This window comes from Trypanosoma cruzi, genomic scaffold (genome assembly GCF_000209065.1).
Source record: "Trypanosoma cruzi strain CL Brener 1047053517131 genomic scaffold, whole genome shotgun sequence".
In the NCBI taxonomy this organism is placed as follows: Eukaryota; Euglenozoa; class Kinetoplastea; order Trypanosomatida; family Trypanosomatidae; genus Trypanosoma; species Trypanosoma cruzi.
This window is the reverse complement of record NW_001849574.1, coordinates 512,836-532,219: the sequence shown is the minus strand read 5'-3', so window position 1 is coordinate 532,219 and position 19,384 is coordinate 512,836. Positions and strand designations below refer to the sequence as shown.

Genomic DNA, 19,384 nt, shown 5'->3' with positions numbered 1-19,384 from the left:
TTTTCTCTTATTTCTTTGGTCTTTTTTTTTGTCGAAATTATTAACGAGCGTTAAAGACCGACAATAAAAGTCAGCGTGGAGGAAATACGGAGCGGGTTTTTGCAGCGCTCACAAATTTAAGGGAAGAGACCCTAAAGGAGACGTGGAACCCGTTGGGGAGGAGGTACGGGCTTTTTTCTTTGTTTTATTTTATTTTTGTCTTTTTGGGGCGCGGTGGTCAATTGCGAGGCGGGAGTATAGTTTTCCTGCTCGCTTTCCTTTGTTTTTTTGTAGCGTAGGAGAATTGGGGGAATTGCAAGCAGGCGCTGTAGTTTTTGGTTGCATCCATGTGTTTCACTCTCTTCTTCACTGGAATCACATGGACTTTGGATCGTCTGCGTAAGATTGAGAGACGCAGTGCCATTATCCTGACGGATCCGTATGTCTTCCTCAGTGGAGGATTAGCAGGACTAGCGGGACGTGCCGCGGCAATTCCGTTTGATCACGGAGGCATAAAAGGACCTGCACAGGCCTGTTATCGACGCATCCCGCAATTTGGCATTCTTATGTGGGTGTATGTCCCATTGGCCTCGCAGTTATTGCCAGGTACCGAACGAGAACCGTCGTTGAAGGCATTCACAACGTTCATCATTGGGGCGTTTGCGGGTTTTGTCATGCGTCTTATCTGTAGTCCTGTCAATCGTGTACGAGATGAGTGTCTTCGTACGGGTGATTCTTTTCTGAAAACGTGCCAAATATTTAAAAGTAAGACGGTGCTTCAGTTTTTTTACACGACGCCACCGCTCATGGCCAACGCCATTTATTTTGGGACACTTTTGACCGTCTTTGAGGGTCTTCGCCGTTTCTGCGAACGCAATAGACTTCTTTCCATTAACGTAGAGAAGGATAAAAATGGGAAAGATGTGTTTGAACTTGGCAATTACGCCGCCGTGGCTTGTGTCAATACAGTGGTCGGCGGTGTTGCCGCTGGTGTAGCTTCAACGGTCTGTTACCCGTTATCTGCACATACCTATAAGCAGACTGTCATTCATGACTCTGCCATATGCCGTGGTCTTCTACCGACATTAAAAAAAGAGATGCCAATGATGGCTGTTAGCTTTGGTGTCTTCTCCCTCTTGCAGCCCATCATAGCGCCACATCATGGCATTCGCGTAGGGTTTGGATACTAAAAAAGGGTTTCTGTGTCTGTCGGTTGGAAGAGCACACAGAAGGAATGTGATGAATGCGCTTTTTCATCTTTCCCATCCTTGTGTTTTGTTCTCGTTCTTGTTTTGTTTTTGTTTTTTGTTTTTGTATTGTAGCGACTGGGATAGGAGGTAGCGTGGGGGGAGGATCACTCTTGATGCAGATCGAATGGCGTATGAATAGTTTTAAATGGGTGAATGGGAAATTGGGTGGGGAAAGGGGGTTAGGATTAATGAAGAGGGGTTATCGTGTCTGTTTTTGTTTTGTTTTTTGGGTTGGACTGTGGTGATAGAATGAGTCTTGGTAAATGATTGAGGAAGGGTTATTTGATGCGGAAGCGATATATATATATATATATATGTGGTTGTTAATGTGGCTGGGAATCCGTGGGTATATTTGACTGTAGAAGGCTCTTTCCCTCGCTTGTTTTCCCCATCGTTAGCAAAAAGTTGGTGTTTTACTGCGGGGTGTGAGAAGCGGCTTGACTCTTCTGATTGGGCTGCGTATGAAAAATGGTGGGAAGGAGGAAGAAGGGGAAGAAACATGGGGTTTTGCTCCTTCTCTGGGGTGTGTGTGATTGTGTGTTCATGGTTCTTTTTTGAGGTTTTTCGCCCTCCGAGAAACCTCATTTTTTTTTTTCTTTTATTCACTGCATTTGTTTGTTGTTGTTCCTTCTTGTTGCGTGGCTGCCTTTCTTTCTTCTCTGTGCGTATGTGTGATGTTTCTGTCCAACTCCCTTTTTTTTTTTTCTTTGCGCCGTGCAGTCCGGGATTTACCCCGTTTGCAGCCACTGCGCATGGACAGGAGACGTGGGTCCAATGACGCCTCAGACTCCTCCGGCAGCTCCCAGAGCCGGAGCTTTGAGCATACGCAGCAGCAAGAGCGGACATCTCGTGTTTGGTCACAGATGAACTCCAACCGGGGTGAACCAGGTTCCTACAGCCGAGCCGGCAGCGGGGAGGCCGATGAGGCACAAGAACTAATGACTCTCGTTCGCGCGGAAGACAGCTTTCCGCTTCTTTGCGACTCCGTTTACAGCGATACTTCGTTTGATGGGTTCGGCCGTGCCAAACGGAAAGATCTCTACCACAACCCTCATGTGTACGAAAGCGTCTCTGTCACAAGAGATTTTCCTTCTGAAACTTCGAGTCCCCCCAGTGTATCTTTGAAGGGGTGGTATGCGCATGGTGAACAGGGGCGGCTCTCCCGAATACAATACCGCGATGAGTATACTCAATTATTGAATCCGCAGCAACAGACGCAGCGGCATTCTGGCACGGATGCGGATACGGATGCAGATGAGGATCGCGCTTCTTCCTCTTTTAAAACACCAGAAACGTCAACCCCTTCGGCGAATGAGAAAAGTTTTGCCACGCCAAAAGCAGAGGCAGTGGAGGTAGAGATGCACGATCAAAGCGACGTAAACTCTGACAAAAAACAAGCTCGTTTTGTGGACAATAACCCGGAACCTGTTAGTACCAACGTGGAGCGGATGAAATATGAAGTTCCTGAAGATCCCCGCAATCTTATCATTAATGTAATTGTAAATAGTGCTTCTGCCAGTGTAACTCTTCAAGAAATCCATAATGCTCTGCAGTGGGAGGAGCAATTTGAGGCGACGAATGGTAGCGTCCTGGAATACCTGCAAGGTTATCAGTCCATATTTGCCGTATCCCCAATAGACGACCGTGTGACGCTACGTCGTCCATTGAAAACGGCAAAAGGCCGTCGTAAAGTGCGTGGTCAACGTGGGCACTGTTCCATCCCCAACAAAATAGGGAGCATCAGCTATAGTTATGTGGCCTCGGCTTTTGATCTGGACGCTCTTTCTGCGATCTATAAACGCCGCGGATATGATACGGCTCTTATTTATGAAGTTCTCCACGTCTCTTCTCATCGTATTTTTGACATGTTCCTGTTTCCAAATGGTGTGGTGGTATGGTGGGGGTTGAATCGACGAGATCATTGGCTGGTGGAAGACGATTTTTTGTCCTCCGTCAACTCCTTCGTGCGGGAGGGGGTGAAAGAACGCCATGCTCAGAAAGCGATTGACGACTTGTTCCCGTTCTGGTGCTCCTACGAGTTGGATGAGCACTACGACTCGAGTACGCCCTCCCGCAGGGAAGAGGCCCTTGAACGCTTTGGTACCCATCTCTGCTTTGACCACTATCTCATTCCTGTTGTCAAGCCTCTCCGCACACAAATTATGCTCACAGTTTCCTACTCTCTCGGTCGTACCGCCGTGGTCGACTTTTTCGATAACATGACGCATCATTTGCAAAAACAGGTGTTGGCGATCCCTTCCGATATCAAAAGTCTTTTTGATTATTTTTCGATGCGACACCACATTGCGCACCGTGAGGGGGAGATCCAACTGGCACGCTCAGCCATCATGGCCCTACGCGATTCACCTGAATTTTTGTGGGAAATGCCGTGGCTGGATGATTATTATCAACTCGCAGAAAGGCAAAATGCATCGGGTCAGCTTCTTATGTGCTTCATCGCCAAGAGCGATGCTCTCCTGCAGCAATTGGCGTATATTAAGACGAGACGGTTTTGTCTTTTCATTTTAGGCTCAGACGTTTTTTTGATTTTGATTCTTGTGGCGGACGTTTTCTTCATCATGGCAGGTTTTATTCTGAAGCTCTACTTTAATCTAGGGAAGGAGGAGACGGCGTCGTCGTGAATTTCCCCGCAGAAGCAATCAAATAGAGCAGGGGAAGGGAAGAAGAAAATAATAATAAACACGAGCACTGAAGAAGGCTGAGGATACGGTGAGCATAAAACATAAAAAGTGAAAAGCTCAAAAGAATATGATGAATCCCCGTGCTTTGTTGTCTATTTATTCATTCAGGGATTCACTCCCTCTTTGTCGCCTTGTTTAAGGTGTCCAGAGCGTACTGTGGAGTCTGCATAGCAGCTGCGGCGAGAAATTAATGATGTGGAGGTTTGTTCCGCGTGCAAAATGGATGGGTTTGCTTTGGTGTTTCTGATTTTGCGATGTTTATTTTTCTTTTTTTGTGTTATATATATATATATATATATATATATATATATATGGATTCCCTTTGCTGCCACCGGTTTTTTCTGCTGCGCTTTGCCTTTGCCTTTTTTTTTTTTTTTTTTGTGGGGTAGCGCAGTATTAAATATACACGTGAAATTGGAGGCGGAAGGGTAAAAAGCGGGCAAGGGAGAGAAGAATGGAGGCGGCGGATATGGAGGATGCTTTCAACGTCGGCGCTGCGCCCGTTGCAGCAGCTGAACGCCTGGCTTTTGTGAATGCCCGTCGGCGTAAATGGTCACCCGCGCAGCGTCAGGACTACGGCGACGGCATCCCGAGCAACGCAACTGTGTTTATACACACATTTGGCTGCAGCCACAATGTCAGTGACGGCGAATACATGGCTGGGCTTCTTGCGCAAGCCGGCTACCGCGTAACCGACGTCTTCAATGACGCCGATGTGTATCTCCTGAACTCTTGTACCGTCAAAAACCCGAGCGAAGAGCACTTCATCAGCATGATGAATCGCGTGCGTGCCACGGGTAAGCCACTTGTTGTCGCTGGATGTGTGCCACAGGCGGACCCAAGAAACACACAGTGGGATGATGTGAGTGTTATTGGTGTCCGCAACATTGATCGCGTTGGTGAAGTTATTCATGAAGCTCTGCAGGGCCACTGTGTGCGACTTATTGGGGTGAATGAACATGCGAACAATAAACAAGATTTCAATAAACTTCCACCGCTGGATCTTCCAAAGATCAGACGTAATCGATTTATAGAAATTATTCCCATTAGTGTTGGTTGCCTGAATCACTGCACATATTGTAAAACAAAGCAGGCTCGTGGAGATTTGCGGAGTTGGCCCATCGAGTCTATCGTTTTGCGGGTTCGTTCTGTTCTGAAGGAGGGAGTAAAGGAAATTCGTATCACCTCCGAGGATGTTGGGGCTTACGGCATTGACATTAACACGGATATTATTTGTCTCTTGCGTGCCATTGTAAAGGAAATTCAAGGCACAGAAGTCATGATGCGTGTAGGAATGAGCAACCCACCGTACCTCCTACGACACTTAGATGATTTCGCGGCGCTTCTTAGGCATCCAAATGTATATGAGTTTGTGCATATTCCCATACAATCTGGATCCAATCGTATTTTGAATGCGATGCAGCGGGAATATACTTTAGAAGAGTTCTACGAGTGTGTGCATCGCATACGCAGCGTTGTGCCAAATGTGACGCTTGCTACAGACATTATTTGTGCCTTCCCAGGTGAAGGTGAGGCAGAGTGGCGTGAGACCATGGAGCTCTGTGACCACGTCCGCTTTCCTGTTTTGAACATTACCCGTTTTTACCCGCGTCGAAACACACCTGCGGCGTCAATGAAGCAAATCCCAACCGATGTGGCAAAGCGGCGCACGTCTGAGCTCACGGCATTTTTCAATTCTTATCGAACCCTTGACCACATGGTAGGCGAGGTGCATTCCGTCGCTCTTCTGGAAACAGCACATGACAAGCACCATCTCGTTGGGCATACAAAGGCCTACGTGCAGGTTCTTGTCGACCCTCAAGAAGCCAGATTAGGGGAGACTGTCACTGTTGTCATCATGTCGACCACAAAGTACAGTGTGGTGGGCCGAGTGCTGCGCCGCCACTGCGAACGACTTTTAGCGAAGTCAACAATGACTGCTCGCCAAATCAACTGGAGGTCTCTGAGTGTCGTCGCCTGTTTTGTGTCCGCATTTGCGGCGGCGACAGCCGTAGCGATCCGCAAAGTACATGCAGGGCGGCGTTGATGCGGAGACAGAAAAAAAGGAGGATATAGGGGAAGGGCCTGTTGGGTTTTCCCACCCGCATTTGATTGCTTATTCAGCGTCTGTCTCACGCATCTTGGCGCCAAAAACATTTTAGACGTTTAAATGGAGATAACATCTTTAAAAATATTTCTCACAATTCCTTTGCATTTATACCCTTTGAAATAAAAAGGCTCTTTTTTTCTTTTTTACCAATGTCTATCTTTCTCACCCATTCGGTTTTCTGTAGACGGTGGAATTTCTTTTTTGCGTTTTTTTTTTGTTTGTTTGTTTGTTGTAACACATTTTCTTTTTTTTTTTTTTCTTTTTTTAAACAACTGTCAGCACGTAGTATCGGTAAATGGACGAGGTCGTGCTGGGTGTGCCACAGCTGGCGGGGTGTGAGGCAGCAAGACGTAAGCCATTTGAGGAATACACCTCCCGCTACACGGTTGTCAAGAATTCGTGGAAAGGGAAGTACATGCGCATCTTTTGTATCGGGCCTCGACAGGTTGCGACAATCAACCCGCAAAGTATCTTTCGTGTCACCAACAACTGGGAATATAATAGTCACCTCGTGGATGTTGTGGCCACTCCAGGCAGTCCGACGGACTTCACAGTCACCATAGGCAAGATAGGCAAACCAGAAACGATGAGCTTTCATTGCAACACTGCCATGGATCGCGCGGAGTTGCTTACGGATGTGCAGCGAAACCGCGCAAAGTTCGATGCGAGGTACAGGCAACAGGTTTTCAACCATGTGTTTGATGCCCGCAAGTACAGTTTTTATGAAGAATATCGAAACTGTCGTCTTCGCATCACAAGTATTGCCGTGGAGCAATTGAGTCCCGAAGGAAATGTTGTGGGGGAGTATCTTTTTATGCACATTAAAGGACTCACTTCTATTCTTGCCAACCCACGCACTCTTATCTTGTTGTATGGCCCCCAGTTGAAGATGCATCTGTATGAAATGGAAGATTGCCAGAGAGTGGCAACACTGATCGAGGAGTTTTCGAGGCGGTTCATCGGTCTTCCACCCTTGCGTGAGGTGCGGCGATTAACTCAGCAGCAGTTTGACTCGGACCGCCTCGGCGTGGATCGAGCGGAAATGGTATCCCTGGCGAAGTTCCCCGTGTCAAAGTGGAGTTTGAAACACCCCGATACTCCCATGCGTCGTATTTTAGCGACAACACAAAAATATCTTTTGGAGTTGGATGCTGCCACGTATAACCCCGTCAGTGCATTCTTTTTTGCCGACATTTATGCACTTATTCGCTCGGAAGAGGATGACCAACGGCTGATGATTCAATTTAAGGAACCAGCGATTACGAAGGTGTACACATCCCCCATGCGGGATGCGCTGCTGGCCCATCTCGTGGATTGCTGCCGCGCATCCCGCAATCTTAACGTCTGTGTCATTGCAAATCTATTTGATCGTGGAAAGCGTGCAGCGCCATGCCGCACACCAATCCCGGAGGAAATCGAGAGTACATTACTGAACTGTCTGATTGATCCCAGCAAGGGCGGTGGTCCGATTGCCATGACTTTCCCCGAGGTGGTGGAGTTTTTTAACGCCAACATTGAGTACAGCGGCCTTCGCCTTTCGGAGAATCGTGAAGGACTCTTTGCGGAAAATAGGGAAAAAATGATTTTTAGTGGACTCGCGGCGTTGTTAAATAACTTTCCAGTGACAGATGATCCGTTGGTCGTGGTGCAACAATTTTATGCTCTTCGAAGACTTTGTGTCGCACGCATTGGGTTCAGCTCGGTTGCCGTTGTACCGTCTTTTATGAAGAATATTGAGGATGTAAGTATGAAGGCTTTAAAAATGAACCACGTTGCAGTTTCTCATGCAGTAGTCGACTTACTTGGAACTCTCATGACGCCACATCACGACTACTATGAGTTGGCTCATGAAGAGGCGAATAAAAATTACATTCTTGGACAAGAGCAACTCGTACTTCGTCTACTCCGGATGCTACGAGACTACGCCACAACTGATAGCGCCGCCCTGGTTGTGCAAGCCTTGCTGGATTTTTTTGTTTACGCATTGTGCCCTCCCTACTGTGAGAGCACAGAGGCCATGCTATTTACTTCTGTTATGAAAGATTTGGTTGATACTACGGGGAAAGAGCTCTTTTTACTGATGCAGCATGGATGCAATGCCATCAGCTACAGCGCTGGACAATTAATTCGTGTTATCATGGAAGAGGGAACAGGTGAGCAGTTTCGTGCCTTGCAACTGGCTGCTCTTAGCGAGGGTGGGATCATTGGACAGCTGCACTTAGCGATATTTAGTAAGAACCGTGAATTACGCGATCTTGCCCGTCAACTCATTGCGTACTGGACCTATGAAAACACGGATATGCAGGATCTCATGCGGACCATATTTCCCCCGGCACTGCTGTATTATCTTCAATCCTCCGAAGAGCCTCCAAAGGATGAGATGGAGGAGGAACGCCAGAGAAACGTCGTGCCCATGACGAGTGCCTTTTGGGAGTCAAAACTTGGATGGTTTAAAAAAAGATTTCATCCAAGTGAAGTGTTGTCGAGGGGTGCGGCTCAGAATTTGTCCCCGTCACAGGGTGACGGAGTTTTCAAACGTCCCAGGCATGTGAAGGTGAAAACAACATTGAACTGGCCCATGTTTTTCTACGAAATCAAACGGGATCACTTGCGACCCGAGTTGATTTGGAACCACACCACGCGAACGGAGCTCCGTGAGGCGTTGGAGGCCGAGATGCGTGTCCTAAGGCTTGGCATGTCATTACGTCATGAAAATCCCACCTCATGGAATTATCGAGAGTTTGAGGTGCGGTATCCAAGTCTTGATGATGAACTTAGGATTGGTCAGCATTACCCACGTCTGCTGTTTGAAATGAAGGATCCGGCCATTTCTAGACCAAAGGAATTTTTTAACGATATGTATCACCGTTTTCTTCTCTCACAAGAGCCTAAAACAAAGATGAGTTGTTTACATGGAATGACGATTCTCTATGAACATTACGCTGCGGATATTGGGCAATTTAACGATGTGGAGTACATTGTGAGGATGCTGGAGACGACATTTGATCCCATCTTTCGGGACCGCTTGCTTATTTTTATCTTGCAGTTGATGCGTGTTCGATATAATGTGAAGTTGTTTTTGGACTGCGATGGGTTAAAACCGCTCGTTGATCTCTTTACTCTTGCCCATCTACATGTGGACAGGCCCCAGCTTCGAAACGCAACAAATGCCATTGAGAATAATGTCGACACGACGGATCTTCAGGATCAAGAAAAAGAGTGGTACTATACCCGAGATGGCGCCAAACAAGGTCCCATATCCTACATTCGTCTGAAGCAATTGTATGAGGAAGGGGAGATAAAGACCGATACAAAGGTTTGGGCGCAAGGATTATCAGGCTGGAAGGAGCTCAAAGAAGTTCCACAGCTACGTTGGGGTATTATGGCGAGTAAAAGCAACAAGTTGCTCACTTTAACAGAGGTATCTTGTGTCATCCTTGACATTCTCTTGCTTCTCTGTGCATGCTTTCCCTCAATGGATGAGCACGGTGCCATTATGCAACCTCCCCCGCGGGTAAAACGTTTTCTTTCGAGCCCACAAGTTCTTCCTCATATTGTGCAACTGTTGCTGACCTTCGATCCAGGCTTGTGTGCCCGCGTTCATTCTCTTCTTTACCTTATCATGGAGCACAATCCACTTATGTCCCGGTTTTTCTTGACTGGCGCATTCTTTTTTGCTCTCATGTACATTGGCTCGGATGTTCTAGCATTGTGTCGTCTGCTACACCTGTCACATCGTCGACAGGCATTTCAATTTAAGGATGAAAATGAAATCGTACGTCAAAGTATCCTTAGCACAATGCTTCCACCAGCTCTTGTGTGTTTTCTAACAAATCATGGACCTGAACAATTTGCAGATGTTTTGCTTGGAGAGTACGAAAACCCAGAGGTCATTTGGGGCAAAGATATGAGAAGATATCTTGTGGAAAAAATTGCCAGTCATATTGCCGACTTTACGCCACGACTTTTGGGTAACAATCGTGCCCTGTATCAGTACTGCCCTATTGTGGGCGTCACTTACGAGCCACTGCGACATGAACTGTTTTGTTTCCAGTACTACTTGCGACACTTTTGCGACGAGTTGCGGTATCCAAATTGGCCTGTTGATGACCCCGTTAAGTTCCTCTGCGAGGTGTTGGCAGCATGGCGATTGGAACTGAATAAAAAGTCAAGTGGCCTCACACAAGAGGGATGTCTCGAGGAACTTGAGATTTCTGACCGCAGCAATCTCACACTACAGGTGATACGTAGGGGTTACTTTAAGCTTGCCGCGAAGTATCACCCGGACAAAAATCCAGATGGCCGAGAAAAATTTGAACGCATTCAGCGGGCGTATGAATTTCTTGCTTCTGAGACGTCGGTGTCCGATGAACCCAACCCGCACATTATTGCTCTTTTGCTTCGCACGCAGTCTATTCTGTTTAGGCGATTCAGTGATGTAATGAAAGGGTACAAGTATGCCGGTTATTCTTTACTGCTGAAACTCATCAAGATGGAGTTTGGCGATCCGGAGATGCTGAAAAAAGAGGTTGTGCTCATGGAACCAGCGACAGAACTGTGTTACTTTACAGTACAAAACCTCCCAATGAACGCGGATGAGTTGCAGGAAGAAGGCGGCATTGAACTCTTGTCAGGTGTTACCCAACGTTGCTTTGAGATTTTGACGCCCAATGCCACAGAGGAATTAAACCAGGCGAAAATTGTACGGCACTGTATGCATACGTTTCGTGTAGCTGCGGGCTTCGCGGACTGTCGCCGGCATATTGTTGAGGAACCCGTCATCTGCCATCTTGCAGCCAAGGGTATTGCGTATGAGAAGGCTGTAGGACTCTCTCGTGCCTGTATCCAAGCTTGTCAGGCGTTTTGTGTGGACGAGATCCTTCAGGAACGCGTTTTGAAATTTGGCGCCATTTGGCACTTGTTGCCTTTTCTTTTTCGCTACGATTACACAGTGGACGAGAATGGTCTGGAGCTTCAGGAAGAAAACCACACCCAGCTGTTTGCGAACAGGGCGGCAATTTACGCATTGCGGGCTATATACGCTTTGGCTGGAATTTGTCCGAGTGATGAATACCTGCTGACAAAACCCAACGATGAAGTTATTTGTCTGTTGCAGAGGCTGCTGACACCTTACACTGTGCGGAGAATGCAATTGCTTCCGGGGGACGAGAAGGAGCTTTTAAAGCTCCTCAACAGCAACCACAATACACCATACTTGCTATGGGACAATTCAACACGACAGGAACTCTTGGAGATGGTTAAGGGAAACTCAAAAAAATGTCGTGATGCGGGCATGTTTGCTGAAGATCTTCCAGTCATCTCAGGCAGTGTCGTTAACTACTCGCTTCATGCGGATGAGCTGGTTATTGGCGGAGTATTTGTGCGGGTATACAATGAGCAACCGAACTTTGCAATAGAGGAACCCGTAGCATTTTGTGCTGCCATGATCAAGTTTCTGGAGCAGCAATTAACGAGCAACACGACGACCGGTGTCTTGTTAACGTTAGAAGCTCTTAAACATTTGCTGATTGCTTATGCAACAGCTGGGGTCGCGAACACGTTAAAGCATCACGTTGGGATATTGATAAAAGTGTTGTTATATGAAGACACCGCAATTACTGTGAAATTGATGGAACTTCTTGAGAAGGTTGCTCTTCACCACGAATGCCTGGAGGCGATTGGTAATATTGACTCTGCCGTGGCATATATTATATTGGCACTGCATCGTGGGGGTGAGGTGGTAGAGTCACGCTGCCTAACGTTCCTGCGAGTTGCTCTTGCGGATCGCGGTGTTGCACAGCAAGCATTGGATCGAGGACTTTATGTCGTGCTGCTTCGTATTTTGGGGACCAGCACTTCGCCAGAGTGCAGAGAGGACGTTTGTTCCTCTCTTGCAAAGGCCTGTTCAGACAAATTGTGTGGCCCCAAGGTGTTTCTGCGTGCTTCCAAGCTTCTTCCTTCCGTGATGCTTGAAACGATGAATGAAAACACCACAAATGCCTGCCAGTTATTTGACACATGGCAAGAAACACCAGAGTTGATGTGGACGAAGGAACGCCGGTCACGTTTTGTGGAAATTTGTCTGGCGTGTCAATCTGATATTGTGACCACACTGCAGCAGGATCCAACAGCCTATTGGAAGATTCCAGAGAATATTCTTATCGAAAGGAATAAAGAAATGCAAATTGGTGGAGTTTACTTAGAACGTTATATGAATCAGTCGGGGTGGATAGTGCGAAAACCGAAAGAATTTCTTACAGCACTCTTAGAACGCTTTGTGGAAGAATCTGGGAAAGCGACAGAAGAAAAAAATGCGGAGATGATCTCCCTCGTTGCAGATGCGGGTGTTCGTTTGTTGCAGACGACACCTACAGTGGCAGACTATGTTGTCTCACTTGGGTATGCGCAGAAGCTATTTAAGCTATTGGAGTTGGGAGATAAAGTAATCGCGGAGAATGCCCTAAAGTGGGTTCATGAGATCTGTGCATCCCGTTTGTGTGTCGAAAGTCTTGGGAATTTTGACCCTGTCTTTTTCCTCCTTGTCTGTCTGCGGGCGCAATTTCAGCAGCTTCCACTGATCATGGATACCATGAACCGACTTATGTCGCATTCTTCAGAGCGGGCAAACATGATCCGACTTGCCCTTCGTAATCAACTCCCGCAACGCCTATTAGAACTACTTGAGGACGGCATCACATCAGAGAGTTGTGGCGAACAATCACCTGCGGCGGTGCGAGCCTTAATTATTAAGGTTTTAAAGACGATGGTGGCCGTCCAGGATCCTTTGCATGGTCCTCAACTGGAGGCCATCCTTGCGGACAGCAAAGTGTGGGTAAAGTACAAAAACCAAAGCCACGACCTTTTTCTTTCGAATACACGTTTTGGTGGATATTTGGAGGGTGCCTATCAACAAAATCAGATGCTTCTCTCATATGCTGCCGCACCTTTATCGGATGACGGCAGTGGCCAAGAGCCTCCGCCGGTGTAAGTGTGTGTGTGTGTGTGTTTTTTCTTTTCTTTTCTTGAGAGAAGGTTTTGTTAGGAGGGTTTTTTACTTTTGCTGAACAAATGTAGATCGTGTTGTCTTGATGTGAACTGAGAACTGTCTTTTATTTTTCCATTTTTGTTGTTGTTATTTTCTTGTCAACTGAAATTGGTGCCATGATTTGTGTTTGTTGGCTGGACGCATTCTCACTAGCATGAGAAGTAATGAGTATTTTGATGATGATCATTATTTTTTTTCCTCTCGTTATTTGGTGTGTAATGGATTTTGCTATTTTCCCGCTTTTTTGTGACGTGTACTTTCTCCTTTTCATTGCTGCCTCCTCCCCTTTATTCTGCGCACAAATAACAACGGTGAAGAAGAGCATCGACTCCTTTGAGCAAGCACAAGTTTTTCTTTCAAACCAGTGTACGAGAATTATGCAGCCCCAAACACCCACATTTTCCGACGCGCGCTCAGACAACAGCGTTGGTTTCAACACCAACCCCCGCTATGGCCGAAGGGGTGTGGACTACAGCAAGTTCCGGACGCGGGTGTGCCGTAACTATTCAATGGGGATCACTTGTCCATTTGGTGAGCGCTGCGCATTTTCGCACGGTGAGCCCGACAAATCTCATGTGCGCACGGAGGAAGCCGAACTGCCGCCACCGCCACCATACCCCGAAGGCGTCCAGGCGGAAATCATGCTGCCACCTGCCTACCCCTCACGATTCCGCCACGATCCGTACAGCTTCAATGGAGTGTTGTTCGAAAACTGATGAAGAGCAGAACAGGGGCTGAGAAACATATCCCTCGAGCCAATCGAAGAATGTCATCGCAGTAAAACAAAGGCCATCACAGAGCGCTAAATCGTCGGAACGGAGGAAGGGGAGCCAGATAGCAAAAAAAAAAAAAAAAAAAATGCCTCTGCCAGCGTCTAATGAAAAGGGAATTACCAAAAAGGAGAGAGAGAGAGAAAGGAAAGAGAGAAAGGAGGAGGGAAAAAAAAAAAAAACATCTTTTTCTTTAACATGGCCGGGCGAAAGAAATGAATACTGCGGGTCAACAAATGAAGAGGGATGCGAAGAAAAAAAAGTGCACATAACGAAAAAAAAAAAAGAATCTGCATATATATATATATATAACATGGGAGCGACGTAAATTTTTGGTTACACTAAGTTATTTTGGAGTGTTGGGTACGAGTTCACAAAAATGAATTTGTTTGTTTGTTTGAAATCGAATGGGAAATATGAAAAGGAAGAACATAAAAAAAAAAAAAAAAAAATTTTCTTTTGAGGGACGGGCGGGCGGGTTGGGGTGTTTGGATTGCATTTGGCTTGTCGAGGAGGAAGGGGGAGGGGAAGTGACCGAGGGTCTCTGCAGAAATGTAACATGTTGAGTCCGGGATGATGTGCGCACTGTCTGAGGGAGGGGGGAAAGAATTGGAGTGGTTGAAAATCCCGCAGGAAGACGTGAAGGGATTTCTCTCACGCTTGCACTGATGCTTCCTCTCGCAGTCATGTGAATTAAATGCAGCCCTCGTCAAGGAGCCCAAACAGTCGTCTTGTTTTTGTTTTTTGTTTTGTTTTGGGGGGAGGGAAGTTTTTCCTCTTTGTTGTATTCCAGCCGACAACCATCGCACCGCCGTGCCCAATGTGATCCCTAGGCTCATAGAGATGTTTGTATTTTTGTGCTCCGTCCCTCACATCTTTTCTTTCGATTTATTACCCTCGAATGTGGGGCTTGTTTATGCGCGTTGTCATCCTTTGATTTTTGGCTCTCTTTTTTTATCAGCCCATCCTTTTTTTCTTTCCCTTGTTTTTTCTTTTTTTGTGTGTGTGTGTTTTGTTTTTTTTTTCTGTTTTTTCCACATTTGTTTTTTTTTGTTTTCTTTATTTTCCCCCTTTGGGTGTATTTCTAATGTTGATTGCGCTTTTCGTGCTTTAATTTTTCTGTGGGTAACTCTGTGTGTGTGTGTGTGTGTGTGTTACCGTTATTTTTGGGCCCATTGCTCCAACGTGCGTCCGCTTGTGCGGCGGCGGCCAGCAGGCGGGAGGTCATGGACTGCTGCATGGGCACATGCGTCTACGCTTTGTACCCGACCTTTCCGTCACCTCATGAGCTCGCGCACTTGTCGGGCAAAACTGGGGATGCATGCCACCATCGGCACCGACATCGCCTGCGGGAATGGAGCGCTTGTGGGAGAGGGAGGAGGCGAGGGGAAAAAAAAAAAAAAAGGAATGGGGGAAAGTTCTTTCAATTTTTTATATTATTTTTATCCATTTCTGTGTGTTGTGTGTGTGTTTGTATTTTCTTCTTCTCTTTTTTTTTCTTTTTTTTTTTCGAGGTGCGAGTTGATGTGTATTCAAGTGAGACTTTTGAGCCGCCAAGAACGACAACGGAGAAGAGATTTACGCATATAAATATATATATTTATATAAAAGTAAAAAATGAGAAAACGACGGGAAAATCTCAAAAAAAAATAAATGTTTTCTTTTTTTTTTTTTTTTACGGATGTATATAGTGAGGTGAGCGGCGTGTTTTTTTTTTTTGTTTTGTTTTTTGTTTTTTGTGTGCTTTTGTTTTTTAGGAAACGGAAAAAAGAAACGATTTGCGGAGAGAGGAGCCCGCCGTGGGTGCATGGACGGCGGGGTGTTTGTGTGTGAGGGCGGAGGGGGAGAGGGAGGGAGGAGTTGAGTCGCAGGACACATCTGTTTGTGCGGTGCGGCACCCGAAGTCCAGTCAGGCGTATTTGCTTCCGGACGGAAATAAATTTGCCAACTCTCTCCCTCTCTCCCTATTCCATTCTTCCTCTTTCTTTCCCTTGTGTGCGTGAGCGTTTGTTGTTGTTGTTGTTTTTTTGCAAACGGAGGGGGCGAGAACGTCGGCGGGGTGTTGCGGAGACGTCGTTCGTGGGTTGTGTGAGGAGACGCGCGTGCCACTTATATAATATGTAAGTGTGCACACGCACAAGCACACAAGCCCCCGCAATCCCAAAGGAAAAGAAAAATCGAGATTAATTTCCCCCCTCCCCCCCTCCCCCACCAAAAAAAAAAAAAAACACGCAGTGATTTGTTATTTATTTATTTATTTATTTATTTATTTATTTATTTATTTATTTTACGCAAAATGGAGGAGGGAAAAAAATAAAAAATAAAAAAAAATGGGGAACGGGAAAAATATTTTTTTTCTTTTTTTTTTTTTTTTTGAAGAGTTTTATCTTCTTGTTGTTGTTGTCTTTTTTTTTCTTTTGTTTTTTTGTTTTTTGTTTTTGTTTTTGTTTTTTTGGGTTTCTCCCGCCGTCATTTTTCCCTTCCCTCCCCAATAAACCTCCTCCACTCCCTCTTTCTTTTTTTTTGTTTCTTTTGGTCGGAGGAGGAGGGGGGGGGGGGGACGCACAAAACCTCATTTACTTCTCGGCGTGGAAAAAAAAAAAAAAAAAATTTCTTCTTCTTTTCTTTTCTTACATACGCGCGTACTCGTGTGTGTGCGTGAGTTTGTATGTCTGGGGTGCAATTGCAGCGGATATATTTATATTTATATTTATACGCATATTGCCCTCGTAAATATACATGCAACGAGTAGCATTTTACTATCATACGTACCTTTGTTTTTTCTTTTATTTTTCTTTTTTTCTAACATTTTTTTTTTTTTTTCTATTCTGTTCTCCTTTTTTTTTTTCTTTTTCTTTTTTCTTTTTTTTTTTTTTTTTTTTTTTTTGATTTCCCCGGGAGTTTTTGTTGGTGTTTTTTTCTTTTCTTTTGTTTTGTTTTTCGGGTTTTTTTTGTTTTTTGTTTTTTTGTCCTTCTTCTTCTCCTTCTTTCCTCCCCCCTCCCCTTCGTTGGTTCAGGGGCCCACAGCCCACGTCCCTCCAACGCAACACCCCCCGGGGAGCCGGGGCCACTGCCCTCACAATGTATGAAGACAAAAATACGGGCGGGGCGGCGTGCCGTGCGGGGCGTGTGTGTGTGGATTTATGGGTGGGTGGACAAAAGCGGGGGAATGACAAAGTGGGAAAAACACAAAAAAAAGTATTTATTTATTTGTCAAACTAAAAGGAGGATGTGAGGGGCGGGAGAGAGAGGGAGAAAGGGCATTGCAGCAGAAACGATATTTAAACAAAAGAAAAAGAAAAAAAAGGTGTTTGAAGGGAGAAGTGGGGGAAAAAAAGGAAAAAAAAATGGGATGGACTTTCGTGTGGTGGTAGGGACCCACCTTTCCTCCCCCCGTTCCCCTTTGCGCCAAACAGAGAGAAGGAAGAAAAAAAAAAAAAGGGAAGTGGGGCCAGTCAAACACACACGTCGAACGGAAAATTGAATATTTATATTTCTATATTTGTGCGGCCTTCCAGCAACTCAGCGCCGTGGTACATCGCGTTCCCTATTTTGTTCGTTTTCTACTGAATTGTTGTTGTTGTTTTTCTTTTGCGTGTGTTGTCCCAACGCCGTTTTTTTTTTTTTTTTCTTTTGAATTTTTTTGTTGCCACCTTGCAGGTCGAAGGAGTGAGTTGAACAGCGAAGAGGAGGGCAGCAGGAAGGCAGGCGTACATGCGGGTCGCACATATGTTTCTGTGGGTAGGAATGCGTGTCTGTGTGTTGCCCCTATGATGATAACTCCCATCGCCTTTGTGGTCAGGGGACGGGTGGGGGACTTCGGCACCCCACTCAGCTGCTCTGCATGACATGTGCTTAAGCTCAGCGAAATGGACTCACTGGGATTTTTTTTTTTCGAATTTTCATTTATCTTTTTTTTTCCGCTTTTTCTTCTTCTTGTGTGCACACATACACACACATTTACCACCACTACCCGCAATGGAGCAGAGAGTGGGTGACAGAACAACAAAAAGAAAAAAAAGGTAAAAGGTCAGGGCAAGAAACGCCACGGATTAAGGGCTCAGAAAATACACACAGAGCAAGGGGAAATGTGGAAATCAACAAGCTCCAAGACCATGTCTGACAATAGCACGACCCACAGCAAAAACAGAGACACAAACTACAGCAAGTTCCGGACGCGGGTGTGCCGTAACTATTCGATGGGGATCACTTGTCCATTTGGTGAGCGCTGCGCATTTTCGCACGGTGAGCCCGACAAATCTCATGTGCGCACGGAGGAAGCCGAACTGCCGCCACCGCCACCATACCCCGAAGGCGTCCAGGCGGAAATCATGCTGCCACCTGCCTACCCCTCACGATTCCGCCACGATCCCTACGGACCGGAGGGTTTTGTTGTTGTTGCGAAGGAGCTCTTCTCAGTTGATCGGATTCAAAGAAACCAACCGCTTGGACGCCTCTACACGTAAATTTATTGTTATTTTTATTATTATTTTTTATTTTCTTAGTTCTCACTTTTTTTTTTTATTTGCGAGTTTTATTGTTTTTTTCTTTTTTGTTTTCTTCTTTATTTTTGTTTTTCCTCTATTTTTGCCGGCCCTTTTCGCTCCCACAACCCCGTGCGTTTGTTCTCTGTTTGGGCATCTTGCTGTTCTGTTCTTTGCGCTGCCATTCCTTCGTGAGAGGAACAAAAAAAAAAAAAACACGGAGTTTGCGTGTAAGTGAAGGGGGAAGAAGTTGTTGTCACGCGCATCGTTATTTCTCCGACGCATCTTCAAACGACTCATTTTTTTTTCTTTCTGTTTTTTTTTTCTTCTTCTTTTTGTTTTTTGCCATTTATATACATATATAAGCATGCACATATGTATATATGTACATGTAAATATATAAATGCGTATTGATGTGAAGTTATTATTATTTATGTAGAGAAACTTTTGTGTGTTGGTGTCGTTTTTAGCTTTTGCTTGTTTTGGCGCCGCTGTTTTTTTTTTTTTTTTTTTTTTTTCTGTGTGTGTGTGTGTGTGTCTGCATATTTTATGGGGACGAAGGGGAGTTATTATTATTTTGCTTTGCTTTGCTGTGTGTGCGTGTGTGTCCCACGTTAGGGTATGATATTACTTTTCTAACATGCACATCTCCCGAGATGTGGTGCGCAGTCCAGACTCAAATGTATAGCAATATAAAAATGTTGCGATCGCCTGTGTGTTTGTTTGTTTGTTTTTAGTATATTTATAATATACTGAAGTATAGTGTTCCTTTTTTTTTTTCTTTCTTTTTTTTTTTTTTTTTTTATGTGAGTTATTGTTTTGTTCCGTTATTCCTTTTTTTTTTTTTTTTGCTGTTTTATTGGTCGTGATGTAAGCACTTGTATGTACGGTGAAGGAATTTCTTGCCCCTGTGCGCAGGCACGATGTGCCCAGGTTGGAGGGAGTTGAGACACATGGAACCGACGGAGTTGACTCCCTGGATGCATTTTTTGGTTTTTTTTTTTTTTGGTTTTTTTGGTTTTGGGGAGGGGGGGAGGGGGGAAT

General features: G+C 45.5%; 7 protein-coding genes across 7 annotated transcripts, besides 37 other annotated features; all 7 read left to right on the top strand.

The window, feature by feature from the left end:
* Positions 1-1,557: part of a sequence feature (heterozygous, non-Esmeraldo-like haplotype) that runs on past the window's edge.
* Positions 327-1,169, top strand: Tc00.1047053511511.40 (hypothetical protein, conserved; the record flags this gene model as incomplete). Its single annotated transcript, XM_812479.1, has 1 exon — positions 327-1,169. One exon carries the CDS (start codon positions 327-329, stop codon positions 1,167-1,169), a length of 843 nt encoding a protein of 280 aa, XP_817572.1.
* Positions 1,253-1,294: a microsatellite.
* Positions 1,526-1,545: a microsatellite.
* Positions 1,558-1,647: a sequence feature (haploid, non-Esmeraldo-like haplotype).
* Positions 1,648-2,305: a sequence feature (areas merged during assembly that could not be assigned to a particular haplotype. This can correspond to areas where the two haplotypes were merged or to regions with more than two copies in the genome that were merged during assembly.).
* Positions 1,904-3,871, top strand: Tc00.1047053511511.30 (hypothetical protein, conserved; the record flags this gene model as incomplete). The annotated part of the gene is made up of 1 exon (XM_812478.1): positions 1,904-3,871. One exon carries the CDS (start codon positions 1,904-1,906, stop codon positions 3,869-3,871), a length of 1,968 nt encoding a protein of 655 aa, XP_817571.1.
* Positions 2,306-3,376: a sequence feature (haploid, non-Esmeraldo-like haplotype).
* Positions 3,377-8,735: a sequence feature (heterozygous, non-Esmeraldo-like haplotype).
* Positions 4,210-4,244: a microsatellite.
* On the top strand, positions 4,386-5,978 carry Tc00.1047053511511.20 (tRNA modification enzyme, putative; the record flags this gene model as incomplete). The annotated part of the gene is made up of 1 exon (XM_812477.1): positions 4,386-5,978. The coding sequence occupies one exon, from the start codon at positions 4,386-4,388 to the stop codon at positions 5,976-5,978; it is 1,593 nt and encodes a 530-aa protein (XP_817570.1).
* Positions 6,281-6,307: a microsatellite.
* Tc00.1047053511511.10 (endosomal trafficking protein RME-8, putative) lies at positions 6,337-13,029 on the top strand (the record flags this gene model as incomplete). Its single annotated transcript, XM_812476.1, has 1 exon — positions 6,337-13,029. The coding sequence occupies one exon, from the start codon at positions 6,337-6,339 to the stop codon at positions 13,027-13,029; it is 6,693 nt and encodes a 2,230-aa protein (XP_817569.1).
* Positions 8,736-9,096: a sequence feature (areas merged during assembly that could not be assigned to a particular haplotype. This can correspond to areas where the two haplotypes were merged or to regions with more than two copies in the genome that were merged during assembly.).
* Positions 9,097-9,701: a sequence feature (haploid, non-Esmeraldo-like haplotype).
* Positions 9,702-11,442: a sequence feature (haploid, Esmeraldo-like haplotype).
* Positions 11,443-11,984: a sequence feature (areas merged during assembly that could not be assigned to a particular haplotype. This can correspond to areas where the two haplotypes were merged or to regions with more than two copies in the genome that were merged during assembly.).
* Positions 11,985-16,826: a sequence feature (haploid, Esmeraldo-like haplotype).
* On the top strand, positions 13,251-13,802 carry Tc00.1047053511511.6 (zinc finger protein ZFP1; the record flags this gene model as incomplete). Its single annotated transcript, XM_812493.1, has 1 exon — positions 13,251-13,802. The coding sequence occupies one exon, from the start codon at positions 13,251-13,253 to the stop codon at positions 13,800-13,802; it is 552 nt and encodes a 183-aa protein (XP_817586.1).
* Positions 13,926-13,945: a microsatellite.
* Positions 13,981-14,038: a sequence feature (CT-rich).
* Positions 14,288-14,312: a sequence feature (AT_rich).
* On the top strand, positions 14,700-15,446 carry Tc00.1047053511511.5 (uncharacterized protein; the record flags this gene model as incomplete). Its single annotated transcript, XM_812494.1, has 1 exon — positions 14,700-15,446. One exon carries the CDS (start codon positions 14,700-14,702, stop codon positions 15,444-15,446), a length of 747 nt encoding a protein of 248 aa, XP_817587.1.
* Positions 14,825-14,922: a sequence feature (A-rich).
* Positions 14,989-15,011: a microsatellite.
* Positions 15,282-15,302: a sequence feature (AT_rich).
* Positions 15,333-15,366: a microsatellite.
* Positions 15,441-15,475: a sequence feature (AT_rich).
* Positions 15,498-15,534: a sequence feature (AT_rich).
* Positions 15,565-15,610: a sequence feature (A-rich).
* Positions 16,099-16,144: a microsatellite.
* Positions 16,164-16,188: a sequence feature (AT_rich).
* Positions 16,206-16,310: a sequence feature (A-rich).
* Positions 16,449-16,469: a sequence feature (AT_rich).
* Positions 16,549-16,571: a sequence feature (AT_rich).
* Positions 16,634-16,824: a sequence feature (A-rich).
* Positions 16,826-16,863: a microsatellite.
* Positions 16,827-19,384: a sequence feature (areas merged during assembly that could not be assigned to a particular haplotype. This can correspond to areas where the two haplotypes were merged or to regions with more than two copies in the genome that were merged during assembly.).
* Tc00.1047053511511.3 (zinc finger protein ZFP1) lies at positions 17,945-18,322 on the top strand (the record flags this gene model as incomplete). The annotated part of the gene is made up of 1 exon (XM_812492.1): positions 17,945-18,322. The coding sequence occupies one exon, from the start codon at positions 17,945-17,947 to the stop codon at positions 18,320-18,322; it is 378 nt and encodes a 125-aa protein (XP_817585.1).
* Positions 18,324-18,434: a sequence feature (A-rich).
* Positions 18,640-18,684: a sequence feature (A-rich).
* Positions 18,687-18,751: a microsatellite.
* Positions 18,835-18,858: a microsatellite.
* Positions 19,110-19,190: a sequence feature (A-rich).